Here is a 21,055-nt window from a genome sequence, read left to right as displayed (position 1 = left end):
TCTGCAATTTGGGGGCTTGAGCACTGGTTCGAATTCCTTGTGATAGGATCTCAGGATCTAGAGCAGGGGTCATCAAACATGATCACCAGATCAGATGTCCTTCTGATTCAAAGTTAATATTTTCCTATAGCAGCATCATCTCCCCTTGAATTTTTATTTGCCTGATACTACTATCTTGACAACAGCTAACTTTTTTTTTTTTTTTTTTTTTTTTGCTGTACACGGGCTTCTCACTGTTGTGGCCTCTCCCGTTGTGGAGCACAGGCTACGGACGCGCAGGCCCAGCAGCCATGGCCCACGGGCCCAGCCGCTCCACGGCATGTGGGCTCTTCCCGGACCAGGTCATGAACCCATGTCCCCTGCATCGGCAGGCGGACTCCCAACCACTGCGCCACCAGGGAAGCCCAACAACTAACTTTTTTTTAGTGTTTGACTAGATGTCTTTTTTTCAATATCGATTTGTTTCAGATTTCCCGATCATTTTGTTTTGTTAATGTCTCTTGTGAGTGGCCGAGAGCTGGATTTTTAAAATCTAATCTGATAGTCTATTTGAATTTGCTAAAGTTTAATTACTTTGCATTTGATAAATAATGTGTTTGGACTTAATACTATGGGTATCTTATTTTGTTATTTTCTTTCTTTGGTGTAGCTTTTTTTCTTTTCCTCCACTTCTTTCTTGCTTTCTGTTAGATTGATGAAGTTTTTGTTTTCTCCCTATTTTTCCTTTTCTTCTACTGGTTTAAAAGCTATAGATCATATTTCTATTCTTTCGCAAGTGCCCTTATGTTCTTGTCATACATTTCAACTCTATATTCTTTCTTACAAAACTTGAAGACATTAAATATTTCTTTCTCTCATGGGAGAAAAATGCCTCAGAATGCTTTAATTATACACTGACATTCTACCTCCCATCTTTTTTTGGAATAGTTGTCTAAAACCATAGTTCTGTGTTTATTCTTTAAATTACTTGTGTCACGTAAATTATGATGTATCACTTTTTATTACTGAAAATCCAGTTCCTAAAAATTTCTTTTAGTTATTAATTATATTTCTTAATGTATTTTACCTCTTGTTCTGCTTGCTTTTATTTCTTGCATCTCACTCCTCTCTGGGTTCACTTTTCTTCTTGCTGAAATTTGTTCTTTAGTCTATTCAATGAGGTTATAAATCTTATTAATCTTTATGTATGTGAGAATGTCTTTATTTTTCCTCCTCTCTTAAGTGATACTTTATGTATGGAATCCTAGCTTGACAATTCTTTTTTTTAGTATTTTTTGTTTGTTTGTTTGTTTGGATACAAGAACAGTATTTTATTTTATTATTTTTATTAATTAATTTTTTTTGGCTGTGTTGAGTCTTCGTTGCTATGTGTGGGCTTCTCATTACGGTGCCTCCTCTTGTTGCAGAGCACGGGCTCTAGGCACGTAGGCTTCAGTAGTTGTGGCATGCGGGCTCAGTAGTTGTGGCTCGCAGGCTCTAGAGTACAGGCTCAGTAGTTATGGTGCATGGGCTTAGTTGCTCCATGGCATGTGGGGTCTTCCCAGACCAGGGATTGAACCCGTGTCCCCCGCATTGGCAGGCGGACTCCCAACTGCTGTGCCACCAGGGAAGTCCCTGCGACGGGTCTTAGTTGCGGCATGTGGGATCTTGGTTGCGGCATGCAGGATCTTTCACTGTGGCTCACGGGCTTCTCTAGTTAACAGCGCTCAGGCTTCTCTCTAGTTGTGGCGCGTGGCCTCCAGGGCATGCAGGCTTGGTAGTTGTGGCGTGCAGGCTTACTTGCCCCGAGGCATGTGGGATCTTAGTTCCCTGACCAGGGATCGAACCCAAGTCCACTGCATTGGAAGGCGGATTCTTAACCACTGGACCACCAGGGAAGTCCCTATATAGTCCTTTTTTTTTTTTTTCTTTTTTTTTTTTCTTTTACAAATTTAATCAGTTATACATATACATATGTTCCCATATCCCCTCCCTTTTGCGTCTCCCTCCCACCCTCCCTATCCCACCCCTCCAGGCGGTCACAAAGCACCGAGCTGATCTCCCTGTGCTGTGCGGTTGCTTCCCACTAGCTATCTACCTTACGTTTGGAAGTGTATATATGTCCATGCCGCTCTTTCACTTTGTCACAGCTTACCCTTCCCCCTCCCCATATCCTCAAGTCCATGCTCTAGTAGGTCTGTGTCTTTATTCCTGTCTTACCCCTATGTTCTTCATGATATTTTTTTTTCTTAAATTCCATATATATGTGTCAGCATACAGTATTTGTCTTTCTCTTTCTGACTTACTTCACTCTGTATGACAGACTCTAGGTCCATCCACCTCATTACAAATAGCTCAATTTCGTTTCTTTTTATGGCTGAGTAATATTCCATTGTATATATGTGCCACATCTTCTTTATCCATTCATCCGATGATGGACACTTAGGTTGTTTCCATCTCTAGGCTATTGTAAATAGGGCTGCTATGAACATTTTGGTACATGACTCTTTTTGAATTATGGTTTTCTCAGGGTATATGCCCAATAGTGGGATTGCTGGGTCATATGGTAGTTCTATTTGTAGTTTTTTAAGGAACCTCCATACCGTTCTCCATAGTGGCTGTACCAATTCACATTCCCACCAGCAGTGCAAGAGTGTTCCCTTTTTTCCACACCCTCTCTAGCATTTATTGTTTCTAGATTTTTTGATGATGGCCATTCTGACTGGTGTGAGATGATATCTCATTGTAGTTTTGATTTGCATTTCTCTAATGAGTAAAGATGTTGAGCATCCTTTCATGTGTTTGTTGGCAGTCTGTATATCTTCTGTGGAGAAATGTCTATTTAGGTCTTCTGCCCATTTTTGGATTGGGTTGTTTGTTTTTTTATTATTGAGCTGCATGAGCTGCTTATAAATTTTGGAGATTAATCCTTTGTCAGTTGCTTCATTTGCAAATATTTTCTCCCATTCTGAGGGTTGTCTTTTGGTCTTGTTCATGGTTTCCTTTGCTGTGCAAAAGCTTTTAAGTTTCATTAGGTCCCATGTGTTTATTTTTGTCTTTATTTCCATTTCTCTAGGAGGTGGGTCAAAAAGGATCTTGCTGTGATTTATGTCATAGAGTGTTCTGCCTATGTTTTCCTCTAAGAGTTTGATAGTGTCTGGCCTTACATTTAGGTCTTTAATCCATTTTGAGCTTATTTTTGTGTATGGGTTAGCGAGTGTTCTAATTTCATTCTTTTGCATGTCCCTGTCCAGTTTTCCCAGCACCACTTATTGAAGAGACTGTCCTTTCTCCACTGTAAATTCCTGCCTCCTTTATCAAAGATAAGGTGACCATATGTGTGTGGGTTTATCTCTGGGCTTTCTATCCGGTTCCATTGATCTATCTTTCTGTTTTTGTGCCAGTACCACACTGTCTTGATTACTGTAGCTTTGTAGTATAGTCTGAAGTCAGGGAGCCTGATTCCTCCAGCTCCATTTTTCGTTCTCAAGATTGCTTTGGCTATTCGGGGTCTTTTGTGTTTCCATACAAATTGTGAAATTTTTTGTTCTAGTTCTGTGAAAAATCCCAGTGGTAGTTTGATAGGGATTGCATTGAATCTGTAGATTGCTTTGGGTAGTAGAGTCATTTTCACAATGTTGATTCTTCCAATCCAAGAACATGGTACATCTCTCCATCTATTTGTATCATCTTTAATTTCTTTCATCAGTGTCTTATAATTTTCTGCATACAGGTCTTTTATCTCCTTAGGTAGGTTTATTCCTAGATATTTTATTATTTTTGTTGCAATGGCAAATGGGAGTGTTTCCTTGATTTCACTTTCAGATTTTTCATCATTAGTATATAGGAATGCCAGAAATTTCTGTGCATTAATTTTGTATCCTGCTACTTTACCAAATTCATTGATTAGCTCTAGTAGTTTTCTGGTAGCATCTTTAGGATTCTCTATGTATAGTATCATGTCATTTGCAAACAGTGACAGCTTTGCTTCTTTTCCGATTTGGATTCCTTTTATTTCCCTTTCTTCTCTGATTGCTGTGGCTAAAACTTCCAAAACTATGTTGCATAAGAGTGGTGAGAGTGGGCAACCTTGTCTTGTTCCTGATCTTAGCGGAAATGGTTTCAGTTTTTCACCATTGAGGACGATGCTGGCTGTGGGTTTGTCATATATGGCCTTTACTATGTTGAGGAAAGTTCCCTCTATGCCTACTTTCTGCAGGGTTTTTTATTATAAATGGGTGTTGAATTTTGTCGAAAGCTTTCTCTGCATCTATTGAGATGATCTTATGGTTTTTCTCCTTCAATTTGTTAATATGGTGTATCAAGTTGTTTGATTTGCGTATATTGAAGAATCCTTGCATTCCTGGAATAAACCCCACTTGATCATGGTGTATGCGGACCAATGGCATTTTTTTAGGAACTAGAACAAATCATCATAAAATTTGTATGGAGACACAAAAGACCCCGAATAGCCAAAGCAGTCTTGAGGGAAAAAAATGGAGCTGGAGGAATCAGACTCCCTGACTTCAGACTATACTACAAAGTTACAGTAATCAAGACAATATGGTAGTGGCACAAAAAAAGAAACATAGATCAGTGGAACAAGATAGAAAGCCCAGAGATAAACCCATGCACCTATGGTCAACTAACCTATGACAGAGGAGGCAAGGATATACAAAGGAGAAAAGACAGTCTCTTCAATAAGTGGTGCTGGGAAAACTGGACAGGTACATGTAAAAGAATGAAATTAGAACACTCCCTAACACCATACACAAAAATAAACTCAAAATGGATTAGAGACCTAAATGTAAGACTGGGCACTATAAAACTCTTAGAGGAAAACATAGGAAGACCACTCTTTGACATAAATCACAGCAAGACCTTTTTTGATCCACCTCCTAGAGTAATGGAAATAAAAACAAAAATAAACAAATGGGACCTCATGAAACTTCAAAGTTTTTGCACAGCAAAGAAACCATAAACAAGATGAAAAGAGAACCCTCAGAATGGGAGAAAATATTTGCAAATGAATCATTGGACAAGGGATTAATCTCCAAAATATATACACAGCTCATGCAGCTCAATATTAAAAAAACAAACAACTCTATCCAAAAATGGGCAGAAGACCTAAATAGACATTTTTCCAAAGAGACATACAGATGACCAAGAAGCACATGAAAAGCTGCTCAACATCACTAATTATTAGAGAAATGCAAATCAAAACTACAATGAGGTATCACCTCACACCAGTTAGAATGGGCATCATCAGAAAATCTACAAACAACAAATGCTGGAGAGGGTATGGAGAAAAGGGAACCCTGTTACACTGTTGGTCGGAATGTAACTTGATACAGCCACTATGGAGAACAGTTTGGAGGTTCCTTAAAGAACTAAAAATAGAATTACCATATGACCCAACCTTCCCACTACTGAGCATATACCCAGAGAGAACCGTAATTTATAAAGACACATGCACCCCAAAATGTTCTTTGTAGCACTATTTACAATAGCCAGGTCATGGAAGCAACGTAAATGCCCATCAATAGACGATTGGATAAAGAAGATGTGGTGCATATATACAATGGAATATCACTCAGCTGTAAAAAGGAACGAAATTAGGTCATTTGTAGAGACATGGATGGATCTAGAGACTGTCATACAGAGTAAAGTAAGTCAGAAAGAGAAAAACAAACATTGTATATTAATGCATATATGTGGAACCTAGAAAAATGGTATGGATGAACCAGTTTGCAGGGCAGAAATAGAGACACAGATGTAGAGAACAAATGTATGGACACCAAGCAGGGAAAGCGGTGGGGTAGTGGGGGTGGTGGTGTGATGAATTGGGCGACTGGGGTTCATATGTGTAAACTGATGTGTATAAAATGAATGACTAATAAGAAAAATAAATAAATAAATAAATAAATAAATAAAAAGGAATTTAGTTTAGCTGTTTTCCCTTTAAGCAGAAATACTCTTCTTTGGTAATCAGTCATGGAAGAGTATCTGTGGATAGGTGAAATGCTCTCAACACATCTGTCTTTGGGACTCAACAGGGTTTTATTTCATAGCTGTGTTTTCAGATACTTGATTAGAGCTGGAGGTGGGGTGGAGTTGAAGGAACTGAAAAAGGGATGGTCTTCATAAAGATTTAAGGAAATATTAACTGCATTAGGTATTTTGTTAATTAAATAATTATTATAAAATACTTTCACTTTTGTAGTGTTTTAGTTCTTAGTGTTTATTTAAATATATTTCCAAAATTAAGCATACCATAATGTTTCCTTTTCATTTTATGATAGGTTTGTGACCAAATTATTGGAAGACCTTATCTTCTTTGTTGCTGATGTACCTAACAATGGACAAGACGTTCTGGATGTGGTAATCACCAAGCCAAACAGAGAACGTCAGAAATTAATGAGGGAACAAAACATATTGGCACAGGTGAATGTTTCCATGTACTAATTTTTCATATTTTATCATTTTGAATCATAGTATCGGGAAAGTTCTTGTACTCATTATCTTTCGATGTGTAACACGTTACCCCAAAACTTAGTGTCTCAAAGCAGATACTTATAGTTTCTGCAGATTAGGAATCTGGGGGTAGTTTGCTCAGGGTGTTTCACAGGCTGCAATCAAGGTGCTGGCTGGACTGCAGTCAGCTCGAGTCTCAAATGGGAGAGGATTCACTTCCCAGCTCACTGGCATGGGCCTCCGCACAGGGCTGCCTCAAGAGCTGGCAGTTTGCTTTCCTTGGAAGTGAGAGATCCAGGACAGAGCAAGAGAGGGCCTTCAGATGGAGGCCATAGTTTTCTTGTAACCTAATCTTAGAAGTAACATCTCATCAGTTCTACCTTGTTTCTTAGTTAGAAGTGAGTCAACACATCCAGCCCACAGTCAAGAAGACAGTATTCCATACGAGTATAATTCCATGAGGCAGGGATCACTGGGGCCATCTTGGAGACAGCCTATCACAGACCTTTAAAAACCTATGTGGTCAGACTGTCTCCAGAAAATATGCTGTAATGCTTTTTTAAGTACAATTTCCAGGGGAACTTGAAAGCTGCCATCTCCATTTGCTTCCTACCTTTTTCCCTTTGTTTCTTCGAAAAGTAGGGCAGTCTATTCATCAGCTCTCAAGTGCTCTATACAATATTCTAGTTTTTTCCCTGAAAATCTAGAGCTGCTTCTATGCTATGTCTTCCTGAAATTGTTCATAACATGCCAGTAAATTAATTTACTCCTTAATAATATGCACATTTGGACATGCCTACCTTCATGCATTCTTTTTATTCTGATAATTATTATATAAAGTAATGGGCTTCTGCATTAATTGTGGACTGAAGGAAGATACTTAAATAAAATTTATGTTATTAATATACATGTTCTTGTGGAGTTGGGAAAGGAAGACAGTAGACATATTGTCGATTAATATTCTATAGCGGATTGTCTGAGTATATAAAATCAACATTTTTCTCAAAGAAAGTAAAGGTTGCAAATCTAATGAGACAAAGCCTTTTCTGACATTAGCATTTCTTTTGTATAAAACATTTGATTTCAAGGACTTTTAGGACCTTGAATGATTTATTAATATTATTTCAATCAACATATGTCAAACATTTTACTTTAGTATTATAAATAGTAAAATTCAAGGTTTAGTGAATATAGAATTACTGAAGAAACTTTAATTCATGTTATATTTCATGAACTACAAAGGATAATTCCATTCCATTTTGCTTTCTTGTATGACTCCTCATAGCTTTGCCTAGGTGCTCTTTCATAAACAATTTGCTCATTCCACCAGTTCATCTCCAGGTGATCCTACCTGCTGTCTTGCTGCCTAAAAGAATTATGTTCCTTAGTGATTTTTAAATACTTCCCAACTGCTAATCTTCTTACAAGAAGAATCTGAGTCACTGGGTATCACCAGCTGCCCATAGGCTCCTTATTTGTTTTGAATGCTTATGCATTCATTGATTTGGCCACATCTTTATGTATAGAAACAATAAATTAATTCTTTTATGAAGAGGTTTAAAGGCAATATTTGGAGGCAGTTTTTTGATGTCAGTTTCAGATGAAAAGTAAATATTTTCCTTATATTATTTTGATTTTAGAAAGTTATAGAAAATAATAGAAAGAATTATAAAGCCTATCGAAATCAAACTATATTTTAGTTCATCTGAATATGTTCATGTAACTTGGTACAACCTAACATCTTTATATTTTTATTTTAATAAAATAGAATTTCTAAACAAAATTAAGCATTTTATTTAAATATTGTTTTTGTCATTCAACTTAGGGAATCCTTTTACCAGTATTTTTCTGTCCCTTAATATGTTGGTCTTGTATCCTAAAAAAACTTTTTTTTTTTTACTTTATGTTAATTCTATTCAAATATTACAAAAGTGTTTTCCAGTCAGTGTGTAATAAACACACTGTTTATTGCAATGTTGCAAAACGTGCACCTCCATTCATCAGAATAAGCGGTTGTTTATTTTTCCTGATAGGTATTTGGGATTCTGAAAGCACCCTTTAAGGAGAAAGCAGGAGAAGGCTCAATGCTGAGACTTGAAGATCTGGGGGATCAAAGATATGCCCCCTACAAGTACATGCTGAGGCTGTGCTACCGTGTGCTGAGACATTCACAGCAGGACTACCGGAAAAATCAGGTGGAGAAGGGTGGCTCTCCTTTTTACCTCTGTTTAACATCTAAAGTATGGGCAAAGTTCTTTGGTTACTGTTCTAAGACATTTAAATAGGAATGGGAAATTCTGCTTTGCAGTGTTTTATATCGGCAACACACAAAAATGACCTAAAATGTATTTGAGCTGACATATGTATTTATTCTTCCACGTAAAGTTAGAATTGTCAAGAGAGGATGTGCGTGGTATTAGCTCCTGCTGGGCAGGAGCCCTGCTGGATATGTTATATAAAGAGGAATGAGACATTTTTTGGCATTTCTGGGAGCATGTGCGGTACCAAATCGCTGTATGTAGGACAAAGAGTTCATTGTCTGGTGGAAAAGGTATGACATGTACATCTGAAACGTAAGGTAGAGGCATAGAGGGGACAGGAGAGATAGGAGAGCATTGTGGGAATTCAGGAGAGAGAGGAGTTCAGCTGGGGGAACCCAGGGAAGAGCACTTGGAGAAGAAGCATTTGGGTTGGATGAAAATCATTTTCAGAAATTGTATGGGAACAAGCATTTTAGTGAAGAGATATTTCTGAAAAGAGAATGATGGATCCTAGAAAGGGCACTTTCATCCCAAGACATTCCTAATTGTGGAGGAGAGGGAACCCAGGTGTGTCCAGGGATATAGCTAAAAGTTCCCAACTGCAAGTGAAGTTTCTTTTAAGTCTCAGTTTTGTCTTAAAATATATATAATATTTTGCAATGTGCTCAATAATACACATTTGCTGAGTATAACATTGCTTTCAGTTAATGATCGTTTGGTACATTAGTGTCCCATGTTTCTCTTAGCCAGTTGGAGAGATGAGTACATAGTTTCTAAACTTCACTGATGAGTTTGGTCCCTGGGGAAGGATGCTGTAAGAGAAAGCTGGGAAGGCAGGTAGGACTGAGCCATGGAGGGGCTAAGTTGTCAGGCCTGGAGGCTGCAGGTTATTTGGGAATAGTTAGTAGTATTTACTGAGTGCTTACATTTTACCAGGCTCAGTTCTAAGCACTTTTCACAACATAACTTGGTTAATACTGAGTTAAGATGAAGAACTGAGGCACAGAGAGGTTAAATAAATTGCCAAAGAATACACAGTTTTGACTGGATCCAGTATTCAAATCCAGACTCTTAATAATCATAGTACTGCCTCTAAAGTAGTCTAAAAGTTATTTGGAAAGAAAAAAAAATTGCTCTAAAAAAAAGTGTGAAAATACATTTTTTTTGAAATTCAGTTTAAAGATTAAGAAAAAGTCTAAAGGGCTTCCCTGGTGGCGCAGTGGTTGAGAATCTGCCTGCCGATGCAGGGGGCATGGGTTCGTGCCCCGGTCCGGGAAGATCCCACATGCCGCGGAGCGGCAGGGCCCGTGAGCCATGGCTGCTGAGCCTGCGCGTCCGGAGCCTGTGCTCCACAACGGGAGAGGCCACAACAGTGAGAGGCCCGCGTACCGCAAAAAAAAAAAAAAAAAAAAAAAGAAAAAGTCTAAAAAGAATATGTAAAACAGATTAACCAGAAGATAAATAATTTGACAAGGACAAGAGTGAGGAAGCAGACAATATAAACAGATTCTTAAATGCTTTTTAATATAATCCTAGTTATAAACATTTTTCCTCCCAATTGAAAATGCTTGTCATTGGAATTACTTTTCCCAACTTCATTGCATTCCTTTAATATGGCAAGGTAATGTAGGTAGAGTTATGTTGTTTTATTGGAAGGAATATTAAGTTCCAGAATGTCAAATGACAGACAGCACTCAGAGAGTCAGCTTCTGAGAAGCCCCGGATACCAGGGCCACGTTATTCAGTGGAGGTCAGGGATGAAGGTGGGACTGGCGGTCACTCTGTGGCCTCATTTCCCTTCTCGGGTCTAGAAAGATCTACTTTGCTAGACAGGCCTCCACTCCACACTGCATGCAATAGTCTATGAGAGAGATTGAATTAACTGAAAAAATCAATAGGTCTACAGGGTTTACCTGGTACCCTCAGAACCATGGGACCCCCTAATGTGCATGTCCTCCATTGTACTCAGTCTTTGGGAGGGTCCTGTGGACCCGCTTTCCACAGCACTGCCCTGTGCTTTAGCACCGGATATCCTTGGTTTGGCTGTTCTGCTAGTACCTAGTAGATTGTCCAGGCAGCATATCTCAATTGGTGTCTTTTGCCAGTCCCTCGAGGTCTGGCACAAAGTTCTTTCTCACTCCTCCCTGTCTAAGCTGGGGACTCGCGTGCCTGGTGTCCTGAGGAGTGACTACTCTGGGGTGCAGTGGTTAAGAATCCACCTGCCAATGCAGGGGGACACGGGTTTGTGCCCTGGTCCAGGAAGATCCCGCGGAGCAACTAAGCCCGTGAGCCACAACTACTGAGCCTGCGCTCTAGAGACCGTGAGCCACAACTACTGAGCCCACATGCCGCAAGTACTGAAGCCTGCGTGCCTAGAGCCCATGCTCCACAGCAAGAGAAGCCACCGCAATGATAAGCCCACGCACCGCAATGAAGAGTAGCTCCCACTCACCGCAACTAGAGAAAGCCGGTGTGCAACAACGAAGACCCAATGGAGCCAAAAATAAATAATAATAAAAAAAATAAAGCATGAGCAGAAAGACTTTCTACTTTTTGCATAATTCCTTCTTCTCCTTTATCCTCACCTATATTTTATAGAGTCCTAATAGGGAATTCTTTTGTGATTTAGTACTAACCCAAGTCTTTCATGTTGAGTTTCTGTTTATTGTTATTTATAGAATTTGGAAACACCTCTAATTTCGTTAGATTATTTACTGACATCTTGATCTATTTATCACACATCTTGGAGTTTTGCCTTATAGCAAGGTCTGATTACAATAGTCGTACAAGTGTATAAATTAATACATATCTTTAAAATGATACACTAATAGAAGACATTTACTTTACCTAACTGGTACCCAATATACAAAACCATCATTTTGAAAAAGGCCACAGAATTGCTGCCTAGAATATAATGAGATTTATGCAACCAGTATCATTTTCAAGGAACAGGTAGGTTCCAGTAAATCTTAAGGCAAAAACACTTTCTAATCAATAAATTTTCCCATTATAGAAAAAATCCCCAAGGAGAATCCCCAAGAAATTGAAGTGAAAACTTTGGGTTGTGGACGGGGTTAAGCCTACCAGTTCTGTGGTTGGCTGAGACGTGGCTTGGAAGAGAGGCGAGGTGGTGGGAAGAAGGAGCAGATGGAACCATGCATAAGGGAAGCTCGCCAGTGGCTTTCTCTTGCTCTAAGAATGAATGTTTCTGTGTTCACTGTGGCTCGCAAGGGCCTCACCTCCCACGTCAGCTCTTGCTTTCTGCTCCCTCGCTGTACTCCAGCCACAATGGCCACCTTGTGTTTACAGAACTCCGAAGACTGGGTTCCACCATTACAGAGCCTTCCACTTGGTGCTCCCACTGCTCGATGGCTTCTCTCCCCATGGCTGCCTCCTTTTTATCATTTCCGTCATTTCTATCGTAGGTCAAATGTCCCCTCTTCAAGAGTCTACCCCATCTCAAGTTGTCACCTTTTCCCATCCCTCTGTTTGTTTCATTTCACTTCTCAACATGTAGAATGATCCTATTTACTACCTCATTGACTGCCCCTCCTCACTAGGATGTAAGCCCTATGGGAGCTTATCTGTCTTACTGCTGCATCCCTAGTCTCGCAAACAGTACCTGGAATGGCTTTCCAGAAATATGTCTTGGGTGAATGGATCTGGTCAATAAAGTGATCAATCACATTATCTTGTTGGATAGCTTGTTTTTTTTTTTTTTTTTTTTTTTTTGCGGTACGTGGGCCTCTCACTGTTGTGGCCTCTCCTGTTGCGGAGCACAGGCTCCGGACGCTCAGGCTCAGCGGCCATGGCTCACGGGCCCAGCTGCTCTGTGGCATGTGGGATCTTCCCAGACCGGGGTACGAGCCCATGTCCCCTGCATCGGCAGGCGGACTCTCAACCACTGCACCACTAGGGAAGCCCTTGGATAGCTTTTTAAGGACAAAAAGTGCTATGAAATTTTATCATTATTTTAAAGAGATTTAATAGGTCATTGTGGTATATGTACAAAAAAGAAATCAGCTAAGTTCACCTAGGATCGTCGTGTAACACTATAGAGCTCATGCTTCATGAACCAAATGTCAAAGAGTCATTTTCGTTTCTATAATTATGCCAGAATTCTAGGTTATAGCTCTTAGTGAGTGTTCGAAGAAAGGCATCTGTTATACTGGTGAAATCATTACTTACCATGTCATAAAAAAATTGTCATTTTAACTCAGTTTACTTTTGTTTTTCTCACTTGTAAGAGTGTAAGCACCCATATGAAAAATTATTACTAGGCACGTAATTTTCTGTTATAATTTGAATGAGGTATATGCAAATATATTTCCATTTCCTTCCTCAAGTATCCTATTTACTAAAGAATTATTTATTTGCTCTTCTTTAACAATAATTTTTAGCGAGTTTTCTGTTATGAATAAATTAATAAATGTTACTGACCCTAATAGAACCTGTTATTTCTGAGCTCTTTGTCAGTGCATTCTGACAGTCTTTCTCCTTTGTAGGAATATATTGCTAAGAATTTCTGTGTCATGCAGTCCCAGATTGGCTATGATATTTTGGCAGAAGATACCATCACAGCTTTGTTGCACAACAACAGAAAACTACTAGAGAAACACATCACAGCAAAAGAAATAGAAACATTTGTTAGTTTACTCAGGAGAAATCGGGAGCCAAGGTTTGAAGTGGTTCATGCAGTATTCTTTTCTTGTGGGGACTGTGGCTTTTTGCTTTATTTTTAGAACTTTGTTAAAGTTCGAATTGTTTCATGGACAAAACAGTGTTGCGCTTATTGCTATAATAATTATGTACCATAAACAGTTATTATCTCATAGGAGATCAAAACCCTTTATAGACGTATTTAAGTGTAATTGATTTTCACTCTGATAACTTGTGTTTTTATAGTACCCCATAGTTTTTCAAAATATATTCATATTTCATTCAATTCAATACATTGCCTCATTTAAACCCTTGCACATTCTCTTGAAGTACACTGGTCATATAATATTATCCACATTTTAGAGATGAGAAAATAGAAGCCTAGAAACCAACTAGGAACAGAATTTAGAGTTTCTGACTCCACGTCAAGTACCCTGTCTCTTATACCATGCTCCCTTATCTGGGAGAAATGAATGCAGAAATGTCAAACAGATTGACAAAATTTTCTTAATTAGCAAGCAAATAAGTGTTAGAAGGTAGAATTGCGCCTCGGACTTGACCAGGCCATATTCACGTTGATTAAGTATGTGCTGTATGTTTGTTTTACTCAGTACAACATTAGCTTTGATCTGGCTTTGTTTTGATATTGTAAATATAACAAGTCACAGTGCTGTGGGATGAATATCACCAAATAAATAAAAGCAAACCTATCATTTTTGGAAACAGGATTTGTCCTAAATACAAATAATTGGATATTTAATTTGTTTCTAATGGTGCAGTAGATAAGCAACACATTAGAAAAATGTTGCATAGAAATAATATTAAAAATATATCTAGAAAGTCAGTTTCATTATACCTCAAAGTATATTTGGGGGGATGATTTTATAAGATGCTTTTTGTTAATGATCAATTTAATTTTTTCTCTTGTCAGGTTTTTGGATTATTTATCAGATCTCTGTGTGTCTAATACCACCGCTATACCTGTAACTCAAGAACTCATCTGCAAATTTATGTTGAGCCCAGGCAATGCAGATATTCTCATTCAAACTAAGTAAGCCCCGATGATGGAGACATCCTTTTCTGTTCATTATTTGTAAGCAGTACAGTTCCTTATCATGTTTCTGAATGAGCTTGTTCATGGATTTTGTGTGTGTTATTTATTTCAAGGCTGGTCTCAATGCAAGGAGACAACCCCATGGAGAGCGCCATCCTTTCAGATGACATTGATGAGGAAGAAGTTTGGCTCTACTGGATTGACAGCAACAAGGAACCTCATGGCAAAGCTATCAGGCACCTTGCTCAGGAAGCAAAAGAAGGCACCAAGGCTGATTTAGAAGTTCTTACCTACTACAGGTTAAGTATTGTAGAGAATCGTAATTCTCAGTCTCACATATTCATTGAGAGCTGATTCTCTGACATCTCTAAAAGTTTGGTATCTATGAAGAAGAAATTTAAGAAGTTGTGTCAGAACTAGGGTAGCTGAAATATTTAGTATTATTTAAAATACTCACAATAAATGTAAACATCTGTGTTTTCCACATATACCACTTGCAATTTTCTAATTTTCCACTAGTTTGGAACTGTTGTGCAGCAAAGAATTTTTTCCTCTTGTTGACTGGTGTGGGTGCAGATGAGAGACGTGTTGGGACCTAGGTAATCGAATTGAGAGGGAGGTGAAATTATGGTTGGGGAAGCTGATCCGGTTGTAGGGGTGGCCTCAGAGAAAGTTAGCTGGTAGTTATGTATATACCACTTGTGATTATGTGGAGACCTAGGGCTTCAGAGAAACTGGTGTCTTTAGCTGTGAAAGTTCAGCGGGGGCATATGGCAGTCGAAATTTCAATGGTAGTTGCTGGTGGTCAGTATACTGGGAGCAAGAAACTAGCTGGCATTTTTGAGTCTAAGGCTTGGAAACCCAAGGCAGAAGCCCTTGGACAACTTTGGGCCCAAAGGACAGGAATCTGAGAAAGGCAGAGAATTCACTGTGTTCCCTGGTTTCTGTAGCTACAGCTACAAAGCCAAAGGCTACTTTCTGGATCTCGGAGGCTGATGAATCCAAGTGTACTGATGCCTTTGGATTGATCACATTTGGTTTGGGAACTGAGTGGGTCTACCCTTGGAGTGTAGATGCCAGAGCCTGGAGCTGAGTGAGCCTGGGAAAGGCAGAGAGACATGGTTTCATGTGAGCTGTTGTCCATAGCCTACAGGCTTAGTGTATTTGCAGACCCAGGAAACCGAGAACTGAGAGCCTAATGTCACTTTCCACCAGATATATGTTGCTGGAACAAGTAAGAGAAGTTGCAACTGAATGGGCATAGAGGTGATTTCATCTGTGTGTTGTCATTTGATCACTTAACCTACTACCCGAGGAGTTTGACTCCAGTTATCACCTACACTGGGAAATATTGGAATCATAAAAGTAGATGATGATTGATACTAATATTTATGAACTTTATCCAGATAAGACAAATAATGTAATATGTTTAATATTTTTAAGGTACCAGCTAAATCTCTTTGCAAGGATGTGCTTGGATCGCCAGTATCTGGCCATAAACCAGATTTCTACGCAGCTCTCTGTTGATTTGATCCTGCGGTGTATGTCAGACGAGAGCCTGCCCTTTGACCTCCGAGCATCTTTTTGTCGCCTTATGCTGCACATGCATGTTGACCGGGATCCCCAGGAGTCTGTGGTGCCTGTTCGCTATGCGAGGCTCTGGACAGAAATCCCCACAAAGATCACGATTCATGAGTATGATTGGAAAAATTTCTTTTTTAAAAAAAATTTTTAAATTTTATTTATTTTTTTATACAGCAGGTTCTTATTAGTCATCAGTTTTATCCACATCAGTGTATATATGTCAATCCCAATTGCCCAATTCATCACACCACCATCCCCACCCCCCCGCGGTTTTACCCCCTTGGTGTCCATACGTTTGTTCTCTACATCTGCGTCTCAACTTCTGCCCTGCAAACCAGTTCGTGTGTACCATTTTTCTAGGTTCCACATAATGCGTTAATATACGATACTTGTTTTTCTCTTTCTGACTTACTTCACTCTGTATGACAGCCTCTAGATCCATCCACGTCTCAACAAATGACCCAGGTTTCTTTCCTTTTTATGGCTGAGTAATATTCCATTGTATATATGTACGACATCTTCTTTATCCATTTGTCTGTCGATGTGCATTTACATTGCTTCCATGACCTGGCTATTGTAAATAGTGCTGCATTGAATATTGGGGTGCATGTGTCTTTTTGAATTATGGTTTTCTCAGGGTATATGCCCAGTAGTGGGATTGCAGGATAATACGGTAATTCTATTTTCAGTTTTTTAAGGAACCTCCATACTGTTCTCCATAGTGGCTGTATCAATTTACATTCCCACCAACAGTGCGAGAGGGTCCCCTTTTCTCCACACCCTCTGCAGCATTTGTTGTTTGTAGATTTTCTGATGGTGCCCATTCTAACTGGAGTGAGGTGATACCTCATTGTAGTTTTGATTTGCATTTCTCTAATAATTAGTGATGTTGAGTAGCTTTTCATGTGCTTCTTGGCCATCTGTATGTCTTCTTTGGAGAAATGTCTATTTAGGTCTTCTGCCCATTTTTGGATTGGGTTGTTTGTTTTTTTAATATTGAGCTGCATGAGCTGTTTATATATTTTGGAGATTAATCCTTTGTCTGTTGATTCATTTGCAAATATTCTCTCCCATTCTGAGGGTTCTCTTTTCATCTTGTTTATGGTTTCTTTGCTGTGCAAAAGCTTTGAAGTTTCATTAGGTCCCATTTGTTTATTTTTGTTTTTATTTCCATTACTCTAGGAGTTGGATCAAAAAAGATCTTGCTGTGATTTATGGCAAAGAGTGTTCTTCCTATGTTTTCCTCTAAGAGTTTTATAGTGCCCAGTCTTACATTTAGGTCTCTAATCCATTTTGAGTTTATTTTTGTATATGGTTCTAGGGAGTGTTCTAATTTCATTCTTTTACATGTACCTGTCCAGTTTTCCCAGTACCACTTATTGAAGAGACTGTCTTTTCTCCATTGTATGTCCTTGCCTCCTTTGTCATAGATTAGTTGACCATAGGTGCGTGGGTTTATCTCTGGGCTTTCTATCTTGTTCCATTGATCTATGTTTCTGTTTTTGTGCCAGTACCATATTGTCTTGATTACTGTAGCTTTGTAATATAGTCTGAAGTCAGGGAGTCTGATTCCTCCAGCTCCATTTTTTTCCCCTCAAGACTGCTTTGGCTGTTTGGGGTCTTTTGTGTCTCCATACAAATTTTAAGATTTTTTGTTATCGTTCCGTAAAAAATACCAGTGGTAGTTTGATAGGGATTGCATTGAATCTGTAGATTGCTTTGGGTAGGATAGTCATTTTCACAATATTGATTCTTCCAGTCCAAGAACATGGTATATATGTCTCCGTCTGTTGGTATCATCTTTAATTTCCTTCATCAGTGTCTTATAGTTTTCTGAATATAGTTCTTTTGTCTCCCTAGGTAGGTTTATTTCTAGGTATTTTATTCTTTTTGTTGCCATGGTAAATGGGAGTGTTTCCTTAATTTCTCTTTCAGATTTTTCATCATTAGTGTATAGGAATGCAAGAGATTTCTGTGTGTTAATTTTGTGTCCTTCAACTTGACCAAATTCATTGATTAGCTCTAGTAGTTTTCTGGTGGCATCTTTAGGATTCTCTTTGTATATTATCATGTCATCTGCAAACAGTGACAGTCTTACTTCTTCTCTTCCACTTTGTATTCCTTTTGTTTCTTTTTCTTCTCTGATTCCCGTGGCTAGGACTTCCAAAACTATGTTGAATATTAGTGTTGAGAGTGGACATCCTTGTCTTGTTCCTGATCTTAGAGGAAATGCTTTCAGTTTTTCACCATTGAGAATGATGTTTGCTGTGGGTTTGTCATATATGGCCTTTATTATGTTGAGGTAGGTTCCCTCTCTGCCCACTTTCTGGAGAATTTTTGTCATAAATGGGTGTTGAATTTTGTGAAAAAGTTTTTCTGCATCTATTGAGGTGATCATATGGTTTTTATTCTTCAGTTTGTTAATATAGTGTATCACATTGATTGATTTGCATATACTGAAGAATCCCTGCATCCGTGGGATAAATCCCACCTGATCGTGATGAGCTCAATGATTTTGATTATGTCTTCAATTTTTAAAAAAATTATTTTATTGAGGTATAGTTGATTTATAGTGTTGTGTTAATTTCTACTATATAGCAAAGTGATTTGGTTATACATATGTATACATTCTTTTTCTTCTTCTTTTCCATTATGATTTATCATAGAATATTGAGTGTGGTTCCTTGTGCTCTACAGTAGGACCTAGCTGTTTATCCATTTTATATATAATAGTTCGCATCTTCTAATCCCAAACTCTCAATCCATCCCTCCCCCAAATATCTTCAGTTTTTTTTTTTTTTTTCTTTTTGCGGTATGCGGGCCTCTCACTGTTGTGGCCTCTCCCGTTGCGGAGCACAGGCTCCGGATGCGCAGGCCCAGCGGCCATGGCTCACGGGCCCAGCCGCTCCACAGCATATGGGATCCTCCCAGACCGGGGCACGAACCTGTATCCCCTGCATCGGCAGGCGGACTCTTAACCACTGCGCCACCAGGGAGGCCCTATCTTCAGTTTTGAAATGAAATATAACGAAAGGCATTTCTTTATTCAGACTTGGATTGTTAATCTTCCAAATGCAAACAAGATACTCTTTTTGGAAAGTAAAATGACAACTCTTGACAATAGAAAAGTTATTCTGGAAACCAATAAACAGAAATCATGTTAATAAAAGGAGTAACAATTAATAAAAGGAGCAACAATGGTAGACTCTGATTTAAATGCTTTACATGTATTAACTCATTTCAAAATAGCCCCATTTTACAGATGAGGGTACAAAGTCTAGAAAGTTTAATTAATTTACCCAAGCTTATAAGTCAAGAGGTCAAAAAATATATATTTTCCTATTTTAAGTGATTAGAATCAATTTAACTTCCTTTAAATTCTTTCTGTCTTCATAGATATGATTCTATAACAGACTCTTCCAGAAATGATATGAAAAGGAAATTTGCACTGACAATGGAATTTGTTGAAGAATACTTGAAAGAAGTTGTAAATCAGCCTTTTCCTTTTGGAGATAAAGAAAAAAACAAACTGACATTTGAGGTAATTGTTTAAAACAATTAATCCGTGAGGTTATTCAATTTACGCTGTCTGCAATTAGATACATTGAACATCAAAGATTTTTTTCCCTCTAATATTTAGGATGTTTTAGTAATTAGGTAGTTAAATTCATGAACATATGATTCCCTCTGACACTGATTAAAAGATAAATTTGATGCTTTAATTATACCTGATATAGAATACTAAATATTTTATTTATAATTATCTGTTAGATACTCTGATTTTTTTAGTTTCATTTATTGTGTAAGCTTTACTGCATTTAATGAACAAAGACAGCTTTGCATATTTATAAAATGTTTGGATACATTTTTTTCATCTCCATGAAGGTAATGTTTTTAGCCTTATTAAACTGAATTGAAATACCTCCAGTTATAATATCACTTTGGGGGTATAGGGACAAAACTAGAGAAAGGATGCCATTACATGATATCTGGGGTATTAGGTGCCTACTGGTATGTAACAGATTACCCCCAAACTTAGCAGCCCAAAGCAACAAGCATGTATTATCTCACAGTTTCCATGGGTCAGGAATCTGGGAGGGCTTATTGTTGGGTAGTTCTAGGTCAGGATCTCTCATGAGGTCAGGATCTCACAAGCTGTTGATTGTGGTTGCAGTTTCTGTGGGTCAGGCATCTGAGAGGGCTTATTAGTTGGATGGTTCTAGTCAGGGTCTCTCATGTGGTCAGGGTCTCACAAGCTGTTGATTGGGGTTGCAGTCATCTGGGGTTAGATGATCTGCTTCTAAGATCACTTGTGTGGTTGCTGGCGGCTATACTCCCTTGCTGGCTATTGTCTAGACACCTTATCTTCTTGCCGTGTGGGCCTTTCCATAGGCTGCCTCAGTGTCCTTACAGTATGGCACCTGGCTTTGCCCAGAACAACCATTAGAGAGAGGGAAAGAGAGAGCCCAAGATGGAAATTGCAATCTCCTATAACGTAATCTTAAAACTGTCATGTCATCACTTCTGCTGTATGGTATTGGAGACACTGACTAACCCTGGGGCAATGTGGAAGGAGACCCTACATTGGGCGCCATCTTGGAAGCTGGCTCTCACACCTAGTATGTCCTATAGTATCCAGGAGACCACACAGTGGCATAAGGAACATATATTTCTAGACAGATTTCTTAGATAATATTCATTTATTAAAGTAATTCATTAACGTAACTATTAAGTGGTATCCTACTGACGTAAGTAAATGTTTAAATAAGAGGTAAATCATTCTAATGTAAACTTCTTTTAACCACCCTGATACAACTAACATCTTATCTTGTCCCTTCCTTTCTGGCTGTTGACAAGATACCTCATCTTCTTGTCACATAGGCCTTTGATAAGATTGATGAACTGGTCTTATTTGGATTTAATTCTAAACTTGACTAAATTGGAGTTCAGTGGTTGCTTTCACAGGTATTTCAATTCCTAGGTATTAAAGAATTAGAAAAGTTAGAAATACCTGCACTAACTTAGATAATAAAAAGTCAATGCT

General features: G+C 38.5%; 1 protein-coding gene across 1 annotated transcript in view; it reads left to right on the top strand.

Moving 5' to 3' along the window:
- ITPR2 (inositol 1,4,5-trisphosphate receptor type 2) overlaps positions 1-21,055 on the top strand; it is a 538,352-nt gene that overhangs the window by 161,565 nt on the left and 355,732 nt on the right. The window contains exons 14-20 of the mRNA XM_060113623.1: positions 6,282-6,423; positions 8,487-8,648; positions 13,220-13,392; positions 14,305-14,424; positions 14,541-14,726; positions 15,871-16,122; positions 19,408-19,552. Of these exons, the coding sequence (XP_059969606.1) occupies positions 6,282-6,423; positions 8,487-8,648; positions 13,220-13,392; positions 14,305-14,424; positions 14,541-14,726; positions 15,871-16,122; positions 19,408-19,552 (1,180 nt within the window). The remainder of the gene's footprint in view (positions 1-6,281; positions 6,424-8,486; positions 8,649-13,219; positions 13,393-14,304; positions 14,425-14,540; positions 14,727-15,870; positions 16,123-19,407; positions 19,553-21,055) is intronic.

The sequence above is a fragment of the Mesoplodon densirostris genome, chromosome 11, assembly GCF_025265405.1.
Source record: "Mesoplodon densirostris isolate mMesDen1 chromosome 11, mMesDen1 primary haplotype, whole genome shotgun sequence".
Classification (NCBI taxonomy): domain Eukaryota; kingdom Metazoa; phylum Chordata; class Mammalia; order Artiodactyla; family Ziphiidae; genus Mesoplodon; species Mesoplodon densirostris.
This window is presented reverse-complemented; position numbering and strand designations above follow the sequence as displayed.